The sequence below is a fragment of the Cinclus cinclus genome, chromosome 5 (assembly GCF_963662255.1).
Source record: "Cinclus cinclus chromosome 5, bCinCin1.1, whole genome shotgun sequence".
Taxonomy (NCBI): domain Eukaryota; kingdom Metazoa; phylum Chordata; class Aves; order Passeriformes; family Cinclidae; genus Cinclus; species Cinclus cinclus.
Genome location: NC_085050.1, coordinates 2,887,279 through 2,904,671, shown reverse-complemented (window position 1 = coordinate 2,904,671; position 17,393 = coordinate 2,887,279). Strand labels below are relative to the sequence as shown.

Genomic DNA, 17,393 nt, shown 5'->3' with positions numbered 1-17,393 from the left:
TTAGGGACTTTTTTTCCCCAGTATCCAGTCACTAGCTTTTTCCCTCTTCTCAATCCAGCTATCTCTTCTTCTTAATTTTTACCTCAAATAAAAATGGTTCAATTAAAAGGGTCCACAGTGCATTCCTGAGGACTGAAACCCAGGATCTGGGAGCAGACAGCAGCAGCATAAAGAGGAATTCTTCCCTCACTGGCTTCATGCTGCTTTTCTACTACAAGGCTTTACAGCCATCTGGTTCCCCTTTCAGATTATGCCCCCCCCCCCCAAAAATCCATAACCTAGCAACCTTATTTAGTGCAATCGAGATCATTCTGCCTTCCTGTTCCCAAACTGTGCTTGGCTCCTCTGACTGCCTCTATAGGACAGCTGCTGGCAGCTGTGATCCCATACTGGTCCAGTGTGCTCATCTCCAACAGGATTTTGTAGGATTATTGATCACTGTGTGCTGCACTGATTATTATTTTTTTCCCCTCATTAAAGGAGCTTAGGAAATGGGAGGGGGAAAAAGGGTTTCAGGAAGTTATTTAATCCATCTGCTTCTCAATATTAGAGTGGAGAGGGCAAGTTGCTCTTTGGCTCTGTGGAGAGTGATTGGTTTTGGTTCAGCCTGAAGATGACTTGATCAAAGTGGGGATTATTTGTTCTTCCAGATGTGATTTTTTTGGGAATCCCTATTGCTTCCCACAGCTCTGTGTCCTCACCCGGGAATTTTCAAATTCCCTGGAGTGTTGTTTAACACCAATTTCTTTGCTCTGACCCTTCAGCTGTGTAGGGTGAGTGTTTCTCATGAAGTTTCCAGTTTGCATTCCCCAAGGAACCTGTTCATAGGGGAACACTGCAAATGAGGAAAAGCAACCACAAATGAAGGTGGGAGATGATTCCCACGTGTCTGTGCTCTCATTTTTCTTTCTGGGCTAAAATGCCCCCAGATTTAATAATGTGTGTCCCACCACCATCAGCCCATAAGGGGAAGTGGTGGCTCCTGCCTTCTCTTTTCACCTCAGGAGTACAAAGAGGGCTGGGGGCAGGAGGAGGCAGCAGCACATCCTTTCCCACCACACTTTTGGGAGGAAGAGTGAGCTCACCAGGTCATGACGTTGGAGCTGCATGCCAGGAAAAAGGGGGGGGGGGGGGGGGGGGAAATAATTACAAATCCCCAAGGTCAAAGGGGAAAAATTCCTCAAGTGTTATTTCATCTCTGAGCAGTGAGTTGAGCTGTCCTTGGGCAGGCAGCTCATGTGAGCCTGAGAGAGGCACTGCCAGCTCTGCTTCAGACCCTCCTGGGAAGTGATTCCCAGCCTTCATTCCTGTTGGGAGCTCAAGCAAGGCTCTCCTCCAAACTCTGCTTCCCAGTCCTCCAGACTATTAAATAGCACTATTGATTTTATTTTTTTTTTCTGTTTATTTTGCCTGTTTCCTGGAACTTGCAAAATCAGCCCTGAGCAAACTTCTGGTTTACTTTTCCATCGGCGCTGGGAGAAAGAACTTGACTTTACAGTGGGTGATGGGAGCTGCAGCTGACCCATTTCTGCACATTTCCCTGCCAGTAGTAGCAAAAATATTTTCCTACTTAAAGGTTCTCTTGCGTTATAAAGTTCTGGGATTAATTGTTCCTTAAACTGTCTGGAATCAGAAGGACATGCTGGAAATTGCAGCAGTACAGTTGTGCTGCCGGATGTTGCTTTCCTTACACTTACCTATTATTTTTCCAATTGCTTTGTCGTGTTGTTACATCACTTTGTGTCCCCTGCCCAGACGCAGTGGAGAGGGTTAAGGTTTTGGTTTTGGTGTCAGCCAGCTGGGGAACAGAGCCAGGAATTTTCCTGATTCCAGTTCAAAAAAAGCATCGGATCTGCTCTCAGGGAGGAGGGATCAAAGGTCCGAAGTTCTTTGTGCTTGGAGGTCAGTTTGGTTCCTAGGATGTCCAGGCACAGAACAAAAACCCACCACCACCCCCAAGCCTGCAGGCAGCCAAAATGGGTGAAACAAGTGGGTTTTTGTACTGTTTGACACCCAGAAGTTCTTTCTGTTGCTGCGATGGTGCCGCATCACCCCAGCCAAGCTTTGCTGGATCCTGGTACAACTCTTCCTGTGGTGTGAGGGACCAGTTAGGATGTTCCTCTTACCAGCACATTAATCCCACTAGTCAGTAACCCTGCCAAGCCTTGCACCATCCCTCACGCTCCTCCATTCCCTGCAGGTTTGTGGAGTGAAAGATCTGGGCCGGGTTGGATGCTCGGAGCTGGTGCTGGATGTGGCATCCCCATGGTAGCATCGTAGCTCTTTGAAATTGCATCATGCCAAGAGTTTGTTTTCCCCCCATGCTCAGTCCTGTTATTCCTTGGTTTTGCACAGCAGAGGCCATCACCCCTGGCTGGAGCAGCACTGAGTTTTCCCCTGCTCCATGCCAGGCAAAGGTGATGCAGCTGCGTGGCATCTCTGGGGCGACGGCGATGCTGGCTTGGGGTTGGCTCTGCAGCTGCCTGTGCTTTTCCCATCACCACGCTGCGGATCCTGGCGCTGGACCAGCTCCAGAGACAGAGCTGAAGGAAATTCCTTCCAGCTGCTTGAGGTCAGGGCTTTGCTTTGCTTTTGGGGTCCGTGAGGGGGATTTTTTTGTCTGCAAGTTAAATGAGGGTGTCTCTGGCTGCTGCTTCTTAACACCTGGAAGAGTCTTTTTTCTTTTAAATATTATCCCGTTAGTCATAGCCATTAAATAACCTTCTTCTTGTAGAATCATTCCATGGAAGAATACCCTGCTTTGCAGCACAGCTTGGGCTGTTTCAGAAAGGTCTTGTTAGCTACTCCCAGTTTAACTTTCAACCGAGTTAATAACGCTTTTGGTTAAACCTGTCTGAAACACGTTGCGAAACGCCTTTGAAACTCGAGATGCCGTTCACGCCCACTTGAAACCTTTCCCATCGATAAAATATTTCAGCCTGGAGTTTGGCCACGGCTTAGCATTCGCTTTTCCCTGAGATTCGTGGTTTCAGGCCTCCGTGTGTCTGGCTCCACTGGGTGTTTGGAGCTCAGTGTTTCCTGGAGATGGGTTGGCTTTGCCAGCCTGGCCACTGGGATGCCCGGACCACCAGCTCCATCCAGTTTCCCCAGGTAATGGCTGAGGAGATTCAGTCTGAGTTTGTTTTGAACCTCTGTGGAGAAAGTTGTTTGTCTTAAAAACATAAAGTAAATCCCTCTAAAAACAGGAATTTATTTACAACAGCAGAGGCAGAAGCCACTGCTCCACCCAGCATGTAGGCTGTATTTAGGTGTGATGATGCACAGCACATGCATGGTCCCTTTATGTGCTGATGTTATAAATAAATAATAATATTTAAAAAAAAAAAGGACAAGGAGCTCCTTTTAATAAGTAAAACCTCAAGAAGGAACACAGTTCAAATGCATGTGGCAAAGCAGCAGGAAAGCAAAAATCTGCAGCTTTCAGCCCATGGCATTGCTTAAAATGGCATCCCTGGTGTAACCCCCTGGCTTCAGGGAGCACAGCTCTGCCTCACTCCCCCTCCTTCTCCCCTGCCTCAGTTTCCCTACTTATGAGAAGTCAATGGCATCGTTTATTAATCCCTGTGAGATCTCCTGAGGAACGCTCTGGGTACAAGGTTGCCATCACGTATTAAGGGCTTGCTGTGGCTCTAATGGGGATCAGTTTGGGACGTGGCTTTGGTGAGGTTTACCTTTGACAGCCCAACTGTAATCAAAGCCTTGCCACAAAGGAGCACTGACCTGTGACACTCCTTTCCTTAGCTGCTCGATGGGCCATTAACCAGCACTTGGCTTTTAATTAAAGATGGGTTTTGTCCTCCTTGGAGAAACCTGGATGTGCTTGGCCCCACGTTGCTGAGTCATTGGAGGGTGTAAGGAAGGAGATGTGGAGCTCAGGTTGTTCTGCCTTTGTGGCTCTCTGCAGCCCAGGACACCACTGTTGCTTGTTATTTTTCATAGAATCATGGAATGGTTTGGGTTGGAAGGGACCTTAAAGCCCATCCAGTTCCACCCCCTGACATGGGCAGAGACACCTCCCACTATCCCAGGTTGCTCCAAGCCCCATCCAAGCTGGTCTTGAACACTTCCAGGAATGGGACAGATTCTCTGGGCACCCTGTGCCAATGACCCCTTTTCTATGTGCAGGCTGTATCCCCCATCCCAGGGGTTTTAGGGACCTACTGAGGGCCATGGATGCCCCACAGGTATCATCTCTCTGCTCTGAGATCCCTTAACCACAGAGAAAGCAACAGGGAGGCTTTTGTTCTGCACCAGAAACGTTTCATCCTTCTTTATGGCTCCTTTTTTATTTCTTTTGGCTGCGCCCTTGCAAATCTGAAGCAGCTTAAAATACAGTTCCTCCCCCAAGTCCCCTTAAAAAAAAAAAAAAAAACAACCCCAAAGCTTGGCTGCTTGAAATCATCAGATTTCACTGGAGTCCTTTAAAGTTAACAGTTTCCTGGATCCTGGGCAGACTAACTGATTTTTCCCCTTTAACCTCCGTGTTTTTTGCTGTAACGTTTCTCAGCTGTTGCAGCAGGAGGGAGGGAGGACCAGAGCAGCTCCAGTGTGGAGAAGGTTATTTCACACGGGGCTTGGATGAATCTGGTGTGGGATTTACACCACAGGAGACAGAAGGGTTGTCCCCAGCAGGCTGAACCCCCAAGACATGGCTGGCAGGTAGGTCATAGCTGCATTCGTGACACCCTTTTGGGGTAAAACTGGGAAATGTGGGAAGGGAAGTGGTTCCATTGGAAGAGGATAGTGGGATGCTGAGTTTGGTCTGAGCTTTGTTTCTGCTGACTGTTTATTTGCTGAGGGCTGTGATGGTTTCTAGCTGTGCTCTTGGATGTGAGGACTGGTGCAAGAGCAACACAGCTCAGGTGCATGCGGGCATGAGGAATTTTTGTGGCTTGGTGGGATTTGCTGCCCCAAATGCAGCCTTTCCCACGGAATTTCTTAGTGGGACTGCTGAGAAGAGCATCACAAGTTAAAAGAGCTGTAAAGGAAAGAAAAGCAACAGTCCAGTGCCGGTTGTTTTTTTTTGCCTGTCCTCCAAGAGTTGTCTCTCCTTCCTTGCAAAAAGTCACCTGGAGCTGTCCCAGAGGGAGGAGGTTTCTCTCGGGCAGTTGAGGAGCTGGAGGCAGCCAACCTTGGCCAGAGGCAGTGATTTTCAGCACGAGGTGGGGCAGCGTCCTCCAGCTGAGACATCCTCATGCCACGAGCCAGGAGCGTGACGAGGGGAGCCCCTGAACCGTCCCGAACCCCTCTGACCCAGCAGGACTGAAACCCAAACCCAGCCCTGAGCTGCGCATTAACCCCGCCGGAGCTGGGAACAAAGGTTTGGGGGCTGGACTGGGCTTTTGAGAATTTATTTGCAAAGCAAACCAGCTCAGCTGAGCGGAACAGGCTTTGGTGGAGGAGTGTGAGCTGGGTGGTTGCTGGGCTATAAAATCCCATCCCCACCAGCGCTGGCAGGGGAACGTGCCGGCTCCCCGAGCTCTCGCAGCGTTTCCACGTCGGCCGGGAGAGGTTCTGAACATGCGTGTTGGTCTCTGGAGGCTTTAATCAAATCCAGGCTTTACCAGAAATCGCCTCGAAACTTCCAGCGAGCTGAGGAAACTGAAAGCAGCCGGAGCAAGGAGGCTCCCGGGCGGGTGTTTGGGGCTGGCACGGATGGTACCTTCGGCAAGGGGATAGTCCCGGTGAGGCAGGCGGGATGAGAGGTGAGTCTGCTCCCCGTGGGAAGTCAGAGGAAAGCCCACAGGGTTCGGCTAAAAAGGGGCCTCAAGGGGGAAAGGAGATTCAGGAGTGAGGATGCTGCTTGGAGAGACACTCGGAGAACACTTGGATTTTGGAGCATCGTTCCCTGGCATGTGTGGGTTCAGATCCCGTGGTTTCCCCACTGTCTTCCCACCCTGTGCGAAATGAGGAGCTGTGCAATTACTGTGCTGTGGAAAACTCCCTGCTCCAGGGGAGGGATTTGTTATCCCTCGGTGATTTTATTTGGGAAACAGGGCTCAGACTGCAGGTACTTTCCTTGCTTGTAAAACTTCACCACACGTTGCTCTCCTGTGGGCAGAAGGGAAAACAAGGTGTATTTTTAACTTCCTTTTCTAAGCTGGGGGCAGGGGAACTTTATGTCTGGCCAGCAGCGGTTGTGATCATCCGAGGGCAAACGGTTCAGAGAATTACAGGAAGATAAGAGATAATAAATATGTGCAATTAAAATCCTGGGGGAGAGGTTTTGCTGAAGTCGTTATCCCAGGCAGCTGTTTGGGGTTTAATTTGGGCTCTCCAAGGGGAGGGAGGTTTTGGTCACGGGTCCCAGACGTGAGACGGACGTGACAGCCAAAATTGCTGCCTCTTCTTCTTGGCCACTGCTTGCTGGTGCCTCGGGGCTTTCCTTGGGGGAAGGAGCCTGAGGCTGTGCTGAGAAGTAAAGCTGAAACCTGCAGAAGTGCTCTTAAACCACCAAACCTGCATCTCAGATGGGAAAAACAAACAAAGCCTCCTTTACAGAGTCCATAGTCTCCCCATAATTTCTCTCAGCTGCGCTGCTGTGTGTCCTTGTCCTCTTCCTTTCCATCTTTGATGATTTTGGTGGGTGATTTCTTTGGAATGAGGAGTCAGTCTTAGAAACCACTGGAGGGGAAGGGAAGGCAAACTTGCCTTGCTCCAAGGCTTCCTGGCTGCTCTCAGTATTTTTACCAAGTTTCTGGGGGGTTTGAGGGATGCTGCCTGGAGGTGGGGCTGCTTGGATGCAGTTCCCTCTGTCCATTTTAACCAGTGTTTAATTTGAAGGATGATGTGTGAAAGGAAAAGAGCTGGAGGGGAAGCTCAGAGCGGGAGAAGGAAAATCCCATCCCCAGCTGATCCAACCCTGCTTTGTTTTCAGGGTTACGAAGATGGGAACCTGGTTTTGGACAAGGAGAGGGGGATGAGTGAGAAGTCATCTGCAGCCCCTCCTCGTCCATTCAAGGCACTACTGGGCTGCAAAGTGCATCCCTAAGGAATGTCACATCCATGTGTTTTCTCTCTCCACAGCCTACCCATGAGCTCAGACTTCCAGCATTACAGTTTCAGGATGCCTAACATCGGGTTCCAGAACCTTCCTCTCAACATATACATCGTGGTTTTCGGCACGGCCATCTTCGTCTTCATCCTCAGTTTGCTCTTCTGTTGCTACTTGATCAGGTAAGGGAATGTTGTAAGGGAATGTTACCCCCCCCCCCCCCCCAGGAGTTTCCTGCTTCCAGGCCCATCACTGATCCCTCCATCCCAAAAAGAAGATGGCAGCACCTTATTTCCTTGGCAGCACCAATTTCCTTGACACATCTTATGTCAACCTGGTGCCTCACAAAGCAGTCACATTATCCACTTAAAACCAGGAGATACACATTTGCTAAAAAAGGTGTGGAATTGTGGTCAGCTTCTCAAAAAAGCCTGGAAAGGGATGTTTTATGGTCCCTGCTTTCTGCTTAATGTTTCAAGACATTTCCCTCTGTAATGAGTAACTCGTGTCCTGCGTGCCTAAGGAATGTTTAATACCTGCTCCATTGGTTATTGAACACAAATTGCTCCTTCAACAGCACAGTTTGGAGATTAATGATGCAGAGTTGATGTGTTAATCTGAGCAAAGGGGAAGCAGGATGGCAGGGTTAAAGGTTGTTCCTGTTTGGGGCTTGTTTTAATTATTTTATGGGCCACTGGGGAGATTGTTGGGCTGCTAATTGAGAGAAGAAACTCTTCCTGACGGAGAGAAAGATGAAACAAGTGGGGGAAAAATGCAGTGCCTGAGAACTGAGGTGGTGATGGAGAGGAGTTGTGCTGATAACCCAAGATGGGAGGCTGGCTGTGCTTCCACCTGTGCCTGGGAGCAGAGGTCAACACACTGCCAGTGATGGCAGCCAAAATTCAGCATTCCCAGAACTCTCCTCTCCAGCTTTTCCATCCCCTTTCCTTCTCCTCTGTCTTTCCAGCTGGCCCCAGCTCCCTGCACGCTGTGCATCCATCATATCCCTTCCCTGTGTTGCTGTAAAACAGGTACCTAGTCTTTCCTCGCACCACAGCAACCAGTCCCACCAGGTCAAAAATAGTTTATCCTGCTCTTGTAGACCAAGGAAGAGAGATTTCAATGTCAGCCTTCTAAATACTTGATAATTTTCACCTCTTTTTCTGTTTGGCATGAAGCAAAATCTCATAAAACATGCGGAAGAGCCCAAACTCGGGTTTACCGAGGGGTGATTTGGGCTGCTTGGGTATCATATATTAAATTTTTTGCCCCACAATTTTGAAAATTGTCTTGTGAAGGTGTATGAAAATAGACAGAGGTGTTCAGAGAGCTCAAGGACTTGTTACGCTCAGGTGGAGCTTGAATCTGTATGGCTCACTTAGAAAACTGAAGAGTGTTTGGATTTTAAGAGTATTTTACTGGGCACTCGCTGGGTGTGTTATGCCCCAAAGAAGGAGTAACAAGGAGTAATGTCTGGAAGGTCAAGCCAGAAAATCTTTAAATTTAGAAGCTGGAGGCGTGTTGTAAGAGAGAGAGGGTGAGTAACCAGTGAGAGAAGCCAGCAAGGAAGTGGTAAGTCCTCTGTCTCTTCACGTCTTTAAATCAAGACCAAGGACCTTTCTGGACGAGACATTTTGGCTCCTGTTCCCCAGATGCTATTTAGCAACCCATGATAGATGGGGAGTTGGATTAGGTCATCCAGTGATCCCTTTATAGCCCAAAACCCTAGAGAGACTCTACTCTACTCTTCAGACCTCCTCCCTCAGCTCTTTTATTGGCAGAACAGAACCAAAATAGGATCCTCCAGCCCCCATTGGGAAGGGTTTTAGCTGTGCCAGTGTCCCAGGAACATCCACCTCCACGGAAGCTGCTCTGTAATCTCAGCTCGTCTGGGATATAAAAGTCTGAGTTTTGGTGGGGTTTGGGAAGCACTGGAGGTGGACAACAGGATGAGGACCACCCACCTGCAAGGGCAGAGAGACCAACAGAAGGACAAGGTGGTCCCCTCCAGGGCTCTGCTTCCATCCATGGGGATTCTCTGCAGGTAACAGCAGCTCCTGGCTTTCCCATAGGTGCAACATCAACATAGCCCTTTCCCATAACTTCACATCTTCAAATATTTGGCAAACTCCAAGCAAAGCTCATGACACCACCCTCAGGCCCTAGTTCCCATCTCCTGCTCTGGATCAGAGCAGCCCCTGCAGCTCTCCCCCCATCCCCACCTGAGGAGGCGTCTGGAGTGTGGAAGAGCCAGTATCAGGTGTATTCACCCCAAATCACAGAGCTGACGGCGTTAAATAAAAGATATGCTGGGGAAGGAGAGGACACGGGCTGTGCTTTGCAGCTCTGTCAATACAGACTGTGCTGCCCACTGCAAGTGGAGAAAAAGTGACGTTTTTAATTGGATTGGATTGGCACAAAACAAGAGTCCAGTAGGAATTTCACAACAAAAATCATTACTGCCTGTGTGCTGTTCAGGTGAACCTCAAGCTGTTCTGCTGTTGCAAACCACTCAGGTCAGAGCTCAGGTCCCTCATGGCTGCTGCCTCTGCTCGGCAAAATTACAGATGAAAAGGAAGAACAAGGAAATGAGATTTTGCAGGCAGCTGGTTGTGTCTGATCTCTGGTGAATTAATGAAAGTGATAAACTCGTGTTGCCTTTGGTCCCATAAAAGCCAGTCCAGAAGGATGCTGAGCTGAGCAATGACACCCTTGCTGTGGGTCAGGTCTGCAGAATTCTCTCTGTGCTTTGCTGTGGGTCATTCAGGGCTCATCCCTGCCCAGCCTGGAGCTGCTCAAAGTCTCTGGGAGGTTCAGGGTACACAACTCCTCAAATGCGTTTTGGTTTTTTTTACAGCTGTTTCCTTCTGCATTCAGACCTGCCAGGATCCAACACAGTGGTTGGGTTTTATGTTTAGAGAAGGGAATGCAGCTGGGGAAGGGTCTGGAGCACCAGGAGCAGCTGAGGGAGCTGGGAAAGGGGCTCAGCCTGGAGAAAAGGGGGATCAAGGGGGACCTTGTGGCTCTGCACAACTCCCTGACAGGAGGGGACAGCCAGGGGGGATTTGGGATCTGCTCCCAGGGAACAGGGACAGGAGGAGAGGGAACAGCCTCAGGCTGGGCATGGGGAGGTTTAGATTGGATATCTGGGAAAATTTCTTCACCCAAAGGATGGTCAGGCATTGGCACAACTGCCCAAGACAGTGCTGGAGTCCCCATCCCTGGAAGGATTCAAAAGCTGTGTGGATGTGGCACTTGGGGATGTGGGTCAGTGGTGGCTTTGGCAGTGCTGGGGGAATGGTTAGACTGGATGATGTTAGGGGACTTTTCCAACCCAAACAATTATGTGATTCCATTAAGAGCCCAGGACCTTTCTACTCCTACTATAAAGCAACTCGTATGGAAATCTCAGATGTAAACCTGCATTTTTTTTTTCTGTGCATTTTACAGCCGTAGTTGTTCACATGCTGTAGGTGATTCAGTCACCCAGAGAAGCAGGGAGCTCCCACTCCTGCAGGAAGAGATCCCAAAGCCCAGGGGAGGGTGACAGCACACAGGATCAGCAGCCAGGCACTGTGTGGTCCCTTATCTCGGTCAGACATCTGCCAGGAATTCCTCGGGAGTCAGAGCACTTGACACGATGGATGGGATGGATGGGCAGGGAATAGCGCTTGCCAGGATCCGGGGTCTCCTCACCACAGCTGCACCAGCATCCATCTGGCCCAGGATCCTGGCTCAGAGAGCAAGGAGGAGCTGAACTTGCACGCTTCAGCACCAGATGTGCTCGTGCTGCTCCCCAGAACCTCCAGGGAGGAATTTTTTATGGAAAATCTCCCTATCTGGCTCAGCACCAGCCCAGGGCAGTGTAGGTCTGTGCTTCCAGCATGGAGCTGTGCGGATCCACGGCCAGGGTGGTCACTTCCTCCCCACCGCTGGTCCAAGGTGTTCCAGTGGCTTTGGCTCAGGGGAGCCAAATCCTTGGTGGCCACTCAGTGCTCCATACAGAGGGATGCTGCTTCCCATTCCAGGCGAGTTTTCCCTTGTCTGTGGTCTCCAGCAGCCTGCCTCACTTCTCCCCATCTGTGTTTCATAACCGCCTTCCCAGCCACCGGATCCCTGCGGAATGGGCCGGTTTCATCCTGTTTGCTCTATTGTTCCTGCATCTTCTGCTCGTGTTTCTGTTCAGGGTCACTGCCTGGGGGGATGAGACCCCAGTCTCCTCCTCCTCTTCTCCTCCTCCTCCTCCTCCCTGCCTGCTGCAGTGTTTTCCATGGTTCTGCAGGCGGGTTCCTGCCAGGCAGTGTTGTTGGAGCAGGAGGGATGGCTCCCTGTGGAATTTGGGACTCAGGAGCCGATTTTCTGCATCTCTCCCTACAGCATTAAGGTGCATTTTTACCCATCCCTCAGCCTCTAAAGCTGACAGCATTTTGGGGGAAGGTGTGAGGCATAAGGAAATATTTTTCCATCCCATTTTTATGACTCCCCCACTGCAGCGTGGCAGGGTTGGAAAACCCCCCAGGAGCCCAGGTTGAAACAGCAAGGGATTTCAGATAGCCTTCAGAACATTTTTGGAGAAGAGAAATTCCAGGCAAGGGGGTTTCCCATCTGAAATCACACTCGGGGCTGGCTGGGGAAAATATTCCTACAGCTCTCCAAGCCCTGCAGCCACACATTGACTCCATATTGAAAGTCCTTGGCCAACTCTTCAGCCCTGGAGACCTCCCTCCTGAGTTTTCCAAGCACTTTATTAAATGCCATATCTGGCAATGAGAGGCAATATCAGATATTTTAATTTTAAATGTATTTATTTTAGGAGCATAATGGGTTTCTCCAGCCAGCAGATGCCTGTGGAGCTCTCTGTTGGCTCTGTCTCTGGAGAGGGGAAACTGGGGAAGGAAGGGATGGAAGCACCATTTTACTTGTGGCCAAAAATTCCTGCTGGACTTCCCACTGCAGCAAGTGTTCCTGGAACAGGCCCATCTTATTCCTCTTCATCCCTCAGTTTGCTCCAGGAGTGGATGTGGTTTGATTGATCTTAGAATTGAGGACAAAGCTGAGTTTGAGGAACCCAGTGTCACCCAAGCAGCGTGATGGAGGCTTTGGTGGGAAACCTTTGGGCAGGGAATCTCCTTCCCTGTGCTGCTGGAGTAGGAGCAGGACTTTGCTCAAGTCTGAACTCCCATGCCTTGAAACATGGTGCTGTGTTCAGTCGTGGAGTTGCTGCCAGCAGAAGTTGGAAGCTGAGGGGATTTATGGCAGGCTGTGATTTCCTCACCCACTCTTTCTGCTGCTAACCATGTGGGTGATGGCTGCTTGGAACATCAGGGAGGTCAAAAGAGGGATAAGGGAGGAGTTGCCTGCTTTGGGATGGAGATGTTGCACTCCCAGCGACAGGGAAAGCTGGATGTTGCCTAAACATGTTGTTTCCTGTGGCCATTCTCCTTTCTGAAATTAAAAAAGAAAATGTACAATGTAACATGTTAAAGCTGGAAAGGAGGGAAGTGGATTGTTTGGGGTATTACGGTTATCCTGATTTTTTTTGCCTGACCTTATGTTTCTCCCTGGTTTCATTGCAGGCTCAGGCATCAGGCACACAAAGAGCTTTACGCCTACAAACAGGTGAGATGATCCTCTAATTTTTTTTTTTTCCCTTCCCTTCTCCCTAGTGCCAAATCCCTCCGTTTTCCATGTGCTGTTCCTCTCCTTGGGAGGTTTTTGGTCCTCGAAGGGCAGTTGTGACACCTAGGCCGATCTGTCTGGTCTGATTATTATTGTCCCCTACCAGCTGGGCCCCTCAGACCATCCCTGACCTGCTCATCCACAAGTTTCCCAGTTTTCCACTGAGGTCCTGAGCAGTGGGAGCATCTCCACCTCTGGACCATCCCAACCTCTCCAGCCTCACCCACTGCAGAGCAATGATGCCATCACTCCCCCAGTCACCAAACTGATATTTTGTGGCGTCTGGATCTGCTCCCAGGCTTGGACCTGGCTGTTCCAAATCCCTGAAGCCGCAGGCTTTTTCCAGGGAACAGTTCCATGGCACTCCCAGCTCTTCCCTGCACCCACCTGTACTTACCAATTAAAATAAACACAACCCAGAGGTGGGTGTCAGGCTGCTGCTTCCATGTCCTGCTTTCTCCAGTATTTGTGGGATTTTCTGTCTCTGATCCCTTGATCCGTGCAGGAAGCTGGGTGGAGTTGGGCTGAAGACACACAGTTATCCTGGATTTATAACCCTCTCCAGGTGTTCAGCCTGGATGGAGGGAAAATGAAGTGGTGGCCCAGGAGGGTTAAATCTGGGAGGAAACCTCCTGGATTTGGTCCTTGTGGTTTTATCTTTCCCAGAGCTCCCCTCCTCCTGTTCCTGAACAGGGCCCCTCGTGCTCCCTGGCTGTGCTGGGTTTACTGGGGGATTTCCAGTTCTACTGGGACACTCAGTGGGATCCCTCCATGGAGATTTTTCCTGGGAATGCTCATGGCAGAAGCTCTGTCCTGACCCCAGCTCTTTGCCTTGCAGGTCATACTAAAGGAGAAGGTGAAGGAGCTGAACCTCCATGAGGTGAGCACGTCCTGGGGCACCAACAGCTCCCTCACCCTCCTCTTCCTCTCCTTGGGGAGGGGGCAAACCCTCAAATCCAACTCCACTGGGAGCAAAGCATGCAGCCAGCTGTGCTTTGGAAATGGGGAAAGATCCTCTGCAAAAGTCTGGATCAAACCCTCTCCCTCCTCCTGGCTCCCCTTGGGTTTTCCTGCATCATTATTGTCACTTATTTCGTTCTTCTTACCCCACTGATAAGGAGCTGTGAATAAGGGGAGGCCAAGGCAGGCTGGGCCTTGTATAAACAGTGTCCCTGAGCAGGGGGGACGTCCCCTCTGGCCCCGCCACCTTGGGGTGTGACAATATCCAGCACAGCTCTGGGCAGGGAAAACTGGAATCAGGATAAACTCCCCCTGCTCCTGGAAGAGGCAGATCCACTCCTCCCTCCCCGCCCCCTGAGAGCTGAAACACCTTAGTTTATCTCCGTGACCTTCCAGGCTTTTTGGGGCTGAGCATTTCTACTCACAGCCCATTTTTCCTGGTGAATTTGAGCAGGAATCTGCTCGAATCCCACGTCAAAGCACGGCCTGGATTTATTTATTCCACTAGAGATAACAAAAATGCCCACCCACATCCGGGCACGAGGCTGCTCATCTGCTCAGCACCAGCTCCAGTTGTTCATAAGCCACTATTTATTTTATTTTAATCCCCCAGCAGAGCCCATCCCACGTTTTATCCTGCCCCTCCTTCCTCACAGCCCCCAGGGTAAATCCCAAGGGCCCCAGGGCTGTGAGCAGTCCCTGCTGCAGGCCCCTAGTTCTGATCCACTCCCCTTAAATCGACCTGCAGTGGGGATTTTGTCACACACGGGCTTCAAAGCACTTCCTGGGGTGAGAAACGGGTTGGAGGAGGGATTTGGGCATGTGCCAGAGCCGGGAATGGCCTTGATAATGCTCAGCCCTCCTCCTCTACCTCTGTTCCCAGCTGTCTGCAGTTCTCCCAGCTTTTGGGCTCTGCCCTGAGATCTGGAAAAGCCTGGAAGGGTTTAGCTCACAAACATGCCATTTTGGGTATTTGTGTTTTGGCATCCGCAGTCAGTGTTTCTGGAAAGCAGAGGTCGGGGTGGGAATTTTCCAACAAGATGGGGCAGCTGCCCAGAGCCCTGCGGAGGAAAAGCTCCCACCCAGCTCTTCCCTCCCTGTCTCTGGGTCTGGTTTTCCCCTTTTTCCATCATTCTGCCTCTCCCGGGCCCTGGGGGAGCTCGGGATGTGTGTGTTCCTCAGGGGATGACCCCAACAGCTGCACCTGGTCCTGGTGCACTGAGAAATCCCAGGCCAGGGAGACTGGGAAAGCCACCCAGGAATATCCAAAATCCCCTGGGATATCCAAAATGAGTCAGAAGGAATTGGCTGTGAGGGTGAAGGAAGTTTTGGCTGAGAAAGCAGCCACCAGCTTTCCTGGCCCTGGGATAGTCAGGGCAACAAACAGCCCATTGTCGTTTCTTTTTCCCAGAGGTATCCCTGTGGATGCAGCTCAGTCCCGGGGACCAGGCAGCAGCGTGGATCCATCCCCCTGCACCCTAAACCTCAGACACATCCCAGCTTTGGGGTTGTTCTGTGGAAGCTGCATGGTCCCTTCCAGCAGGAAAGGGAGACCCGAGCCTCAGCCCGTCACCCTAGAGCTTGGGCAGCAAAACTGGGGAAGGCTTTAGGGGAAATTTAATCCCTGTGAGGGTGGTGAGGCCCTGGCACAAGGTGTCCAGATTTGCTGTGGCTGCCCCTGGATCCCTGGAAGTGTCCAAGGCCAGGTTGGATGGGGCTTGGAGCAACCTGGGACAGTGGAAGGTGTCCCTGCCCATTGCAGGACTGGGACTGGATGATCTTCAAGGTCCTTTCCAACCCAGCCCCTTCCATGATTCCCTTATTTGATCCACGTGTTAGTTTTTATTTGCAAATGTTGTTCCCTGACCGCTGACACCCATCCCCGTGCATCCCCCACCCTGCAGATCTGTGCCGTGTGCCTGGAGGAGTTCAAGCCCAAGGACGAGCTGGGGATCTGTCCCTGCAAACATGCCTTCCACAGGAAGTAAGTGTGGGCAGGGCACTGGGGCCAGGGCTCTTCCCACCCCGTCCCAGGGTGGGAATGGCAGGAAAAACCCCTTGGGTCAGTCAGGGCATGGGGAACAGCCCAGGGGAGTCACAGCTGGGGGATCTGGGGTTTCACTTGTAGGAGTTGGAGGATATGGATCCCTTCCAACTCAGTCTGTAATTCCGGGGAAAATGTAAATATATATTTTATAAAGGTGGGGTTTCTAGAAAGCAAACCCATTAAAATGTATGTTACTATATATAAAAATAGTATTTTATATAACAATACTATATAATATTCTATATGCTAAAGCTGCATAATATCTATAATATTATCTATATACTGTATTATCTATATATCAATATATCTATATAGGTATAGATCTGTATCTATATACTATATTATATCATTATAGATATTATCTATAGCTATAATACTATATATGACAGATAAATTTATATTTTCTGTATATTTATGTATACATTATATAAAATACATAAAATATAAATATAAATTATATATTTATATATATTTTATATATGTACATATTTTTAGAGATACACTATACTATATATACACTATACTATATATACACTATACTATATATACACTATACTATATATACACTATACTATATATACACTATACTATACATAACTGAACATAATATATAGTTATGTCACACACCTTTTATGTATATATTTTGTTTATTTTTTGGTAGGTGTATGAAATATAAATATAAAACATATCTATACAAAATCCCTGTATATACACAGAGAACCTCCCCCCTAAAAAAATCTCAATAAAACATAAAGGCACCCAAATGGTGAATTAAGAACTGGGCAGCAGCAAAGCCCCAGGGCAGGGTAAAGGGGCTCTGGGGGGATTTTTGCAGCTCCGCACTGAAGTCAGGGGTGTCCCCACCGAAGTCAGGGGCGTCCCCAGCCATGTCAGGCGTGTCCCCGCTGACGCCCCGTGTCCCCGGTGTCCGCAGGTGCCTCATCAAGTGGCTGGAGGTGCGGAAGGTGTGTCCCCTGTGTAACATGCCGGTGCTGCAGCTGGCGCAGCTGCACGGGAAACCGGACCCGGGCCCGCCGCAGGGGCCGCTGCCCGGCTCCCAGAACATCGTATAGTCCCTCCCGTACCGGGCCCGGCCCGCGCCCGCCCGCGGCAATCGGACACAACCAAAGCACTTGGGCCGCAGCCGAGCAGCCCCGAATGGTGCCGGGATGAAGCCTGGGCTCGGATCCTCCGCCGGGGCCGGGAGGGGATTCGGCGTCCTCGGCACGGCATCCTTCTTCCAGCACCTCCCTTCTCCAGCCCCGCGGCCGCCGGGAAGCGGCGTGGTGGCAGCCGGCGACGTCTGGGAACACCCGATCTCTGGGAACACCGCCCCGATCCTCGGGAACACCGCCCCGACCTCTGGGAGCGCCGCCACGGCCCCCGAGCTCCGTCCGGCACCTCCCGGCCCCGGGACGCGGGCGGACCCCGCAGAGTCGCAGCCGGTTCCTGCTCCCTCTTCTTCGCCTTCGCTCCCTTGGCCTTTGCGGTTCCCAGCAGGAAATGGGGTCTGGCCCCTGGAGTCGTGCTGCGGGTGGGTGTCCCTTTAGCACCGGGTGTCACCCCCGGTGGTGGCTCCGTGGGGTGGCCCGGGTTTGGGTCCCCCCCCCACCCTCCCGAGGGTGGCTGCCCCTCCTCTTCCTCGGCTACCTCAGGGGCCTGGAGTCCCTGTAAGGGGCACCATCCTGGCCT

At 50.7% G+C, this 17,393-nt stretch overlaps 1 protein-coding gene across 1 annotated transcript; it reads left to right on the top strand.

Annotated features, from left to right (window-relative positions):
- The first annotated feature begins 4,669 nt into the window (after nucleotides 1-4,669).
- RNF24 (ring finger protein 24) lies at nucleotides 4,670-16,774 on the top strand. Its single transcript, XM_062493289.1, has 6 exons — nucleotides 4,670-4,680; nucleotides 7,048-7,197; nucleotides 12,592-12,634; nucleotides 13,533-13,574; nucleotides 15,559-15,638; nucleotides 16,636-16,774. The coding sequence occupies exons 1-6, from the start codon at nucleotides 4,670-4,672 to the stop codon at nucleotides 16,772-16,774; spliced, it is 465 nt and encodes a 154-aa protein (XP_062349273.1).
- Nucleotides 16,775-17,393: the final 619 nt, after the last annotated feature.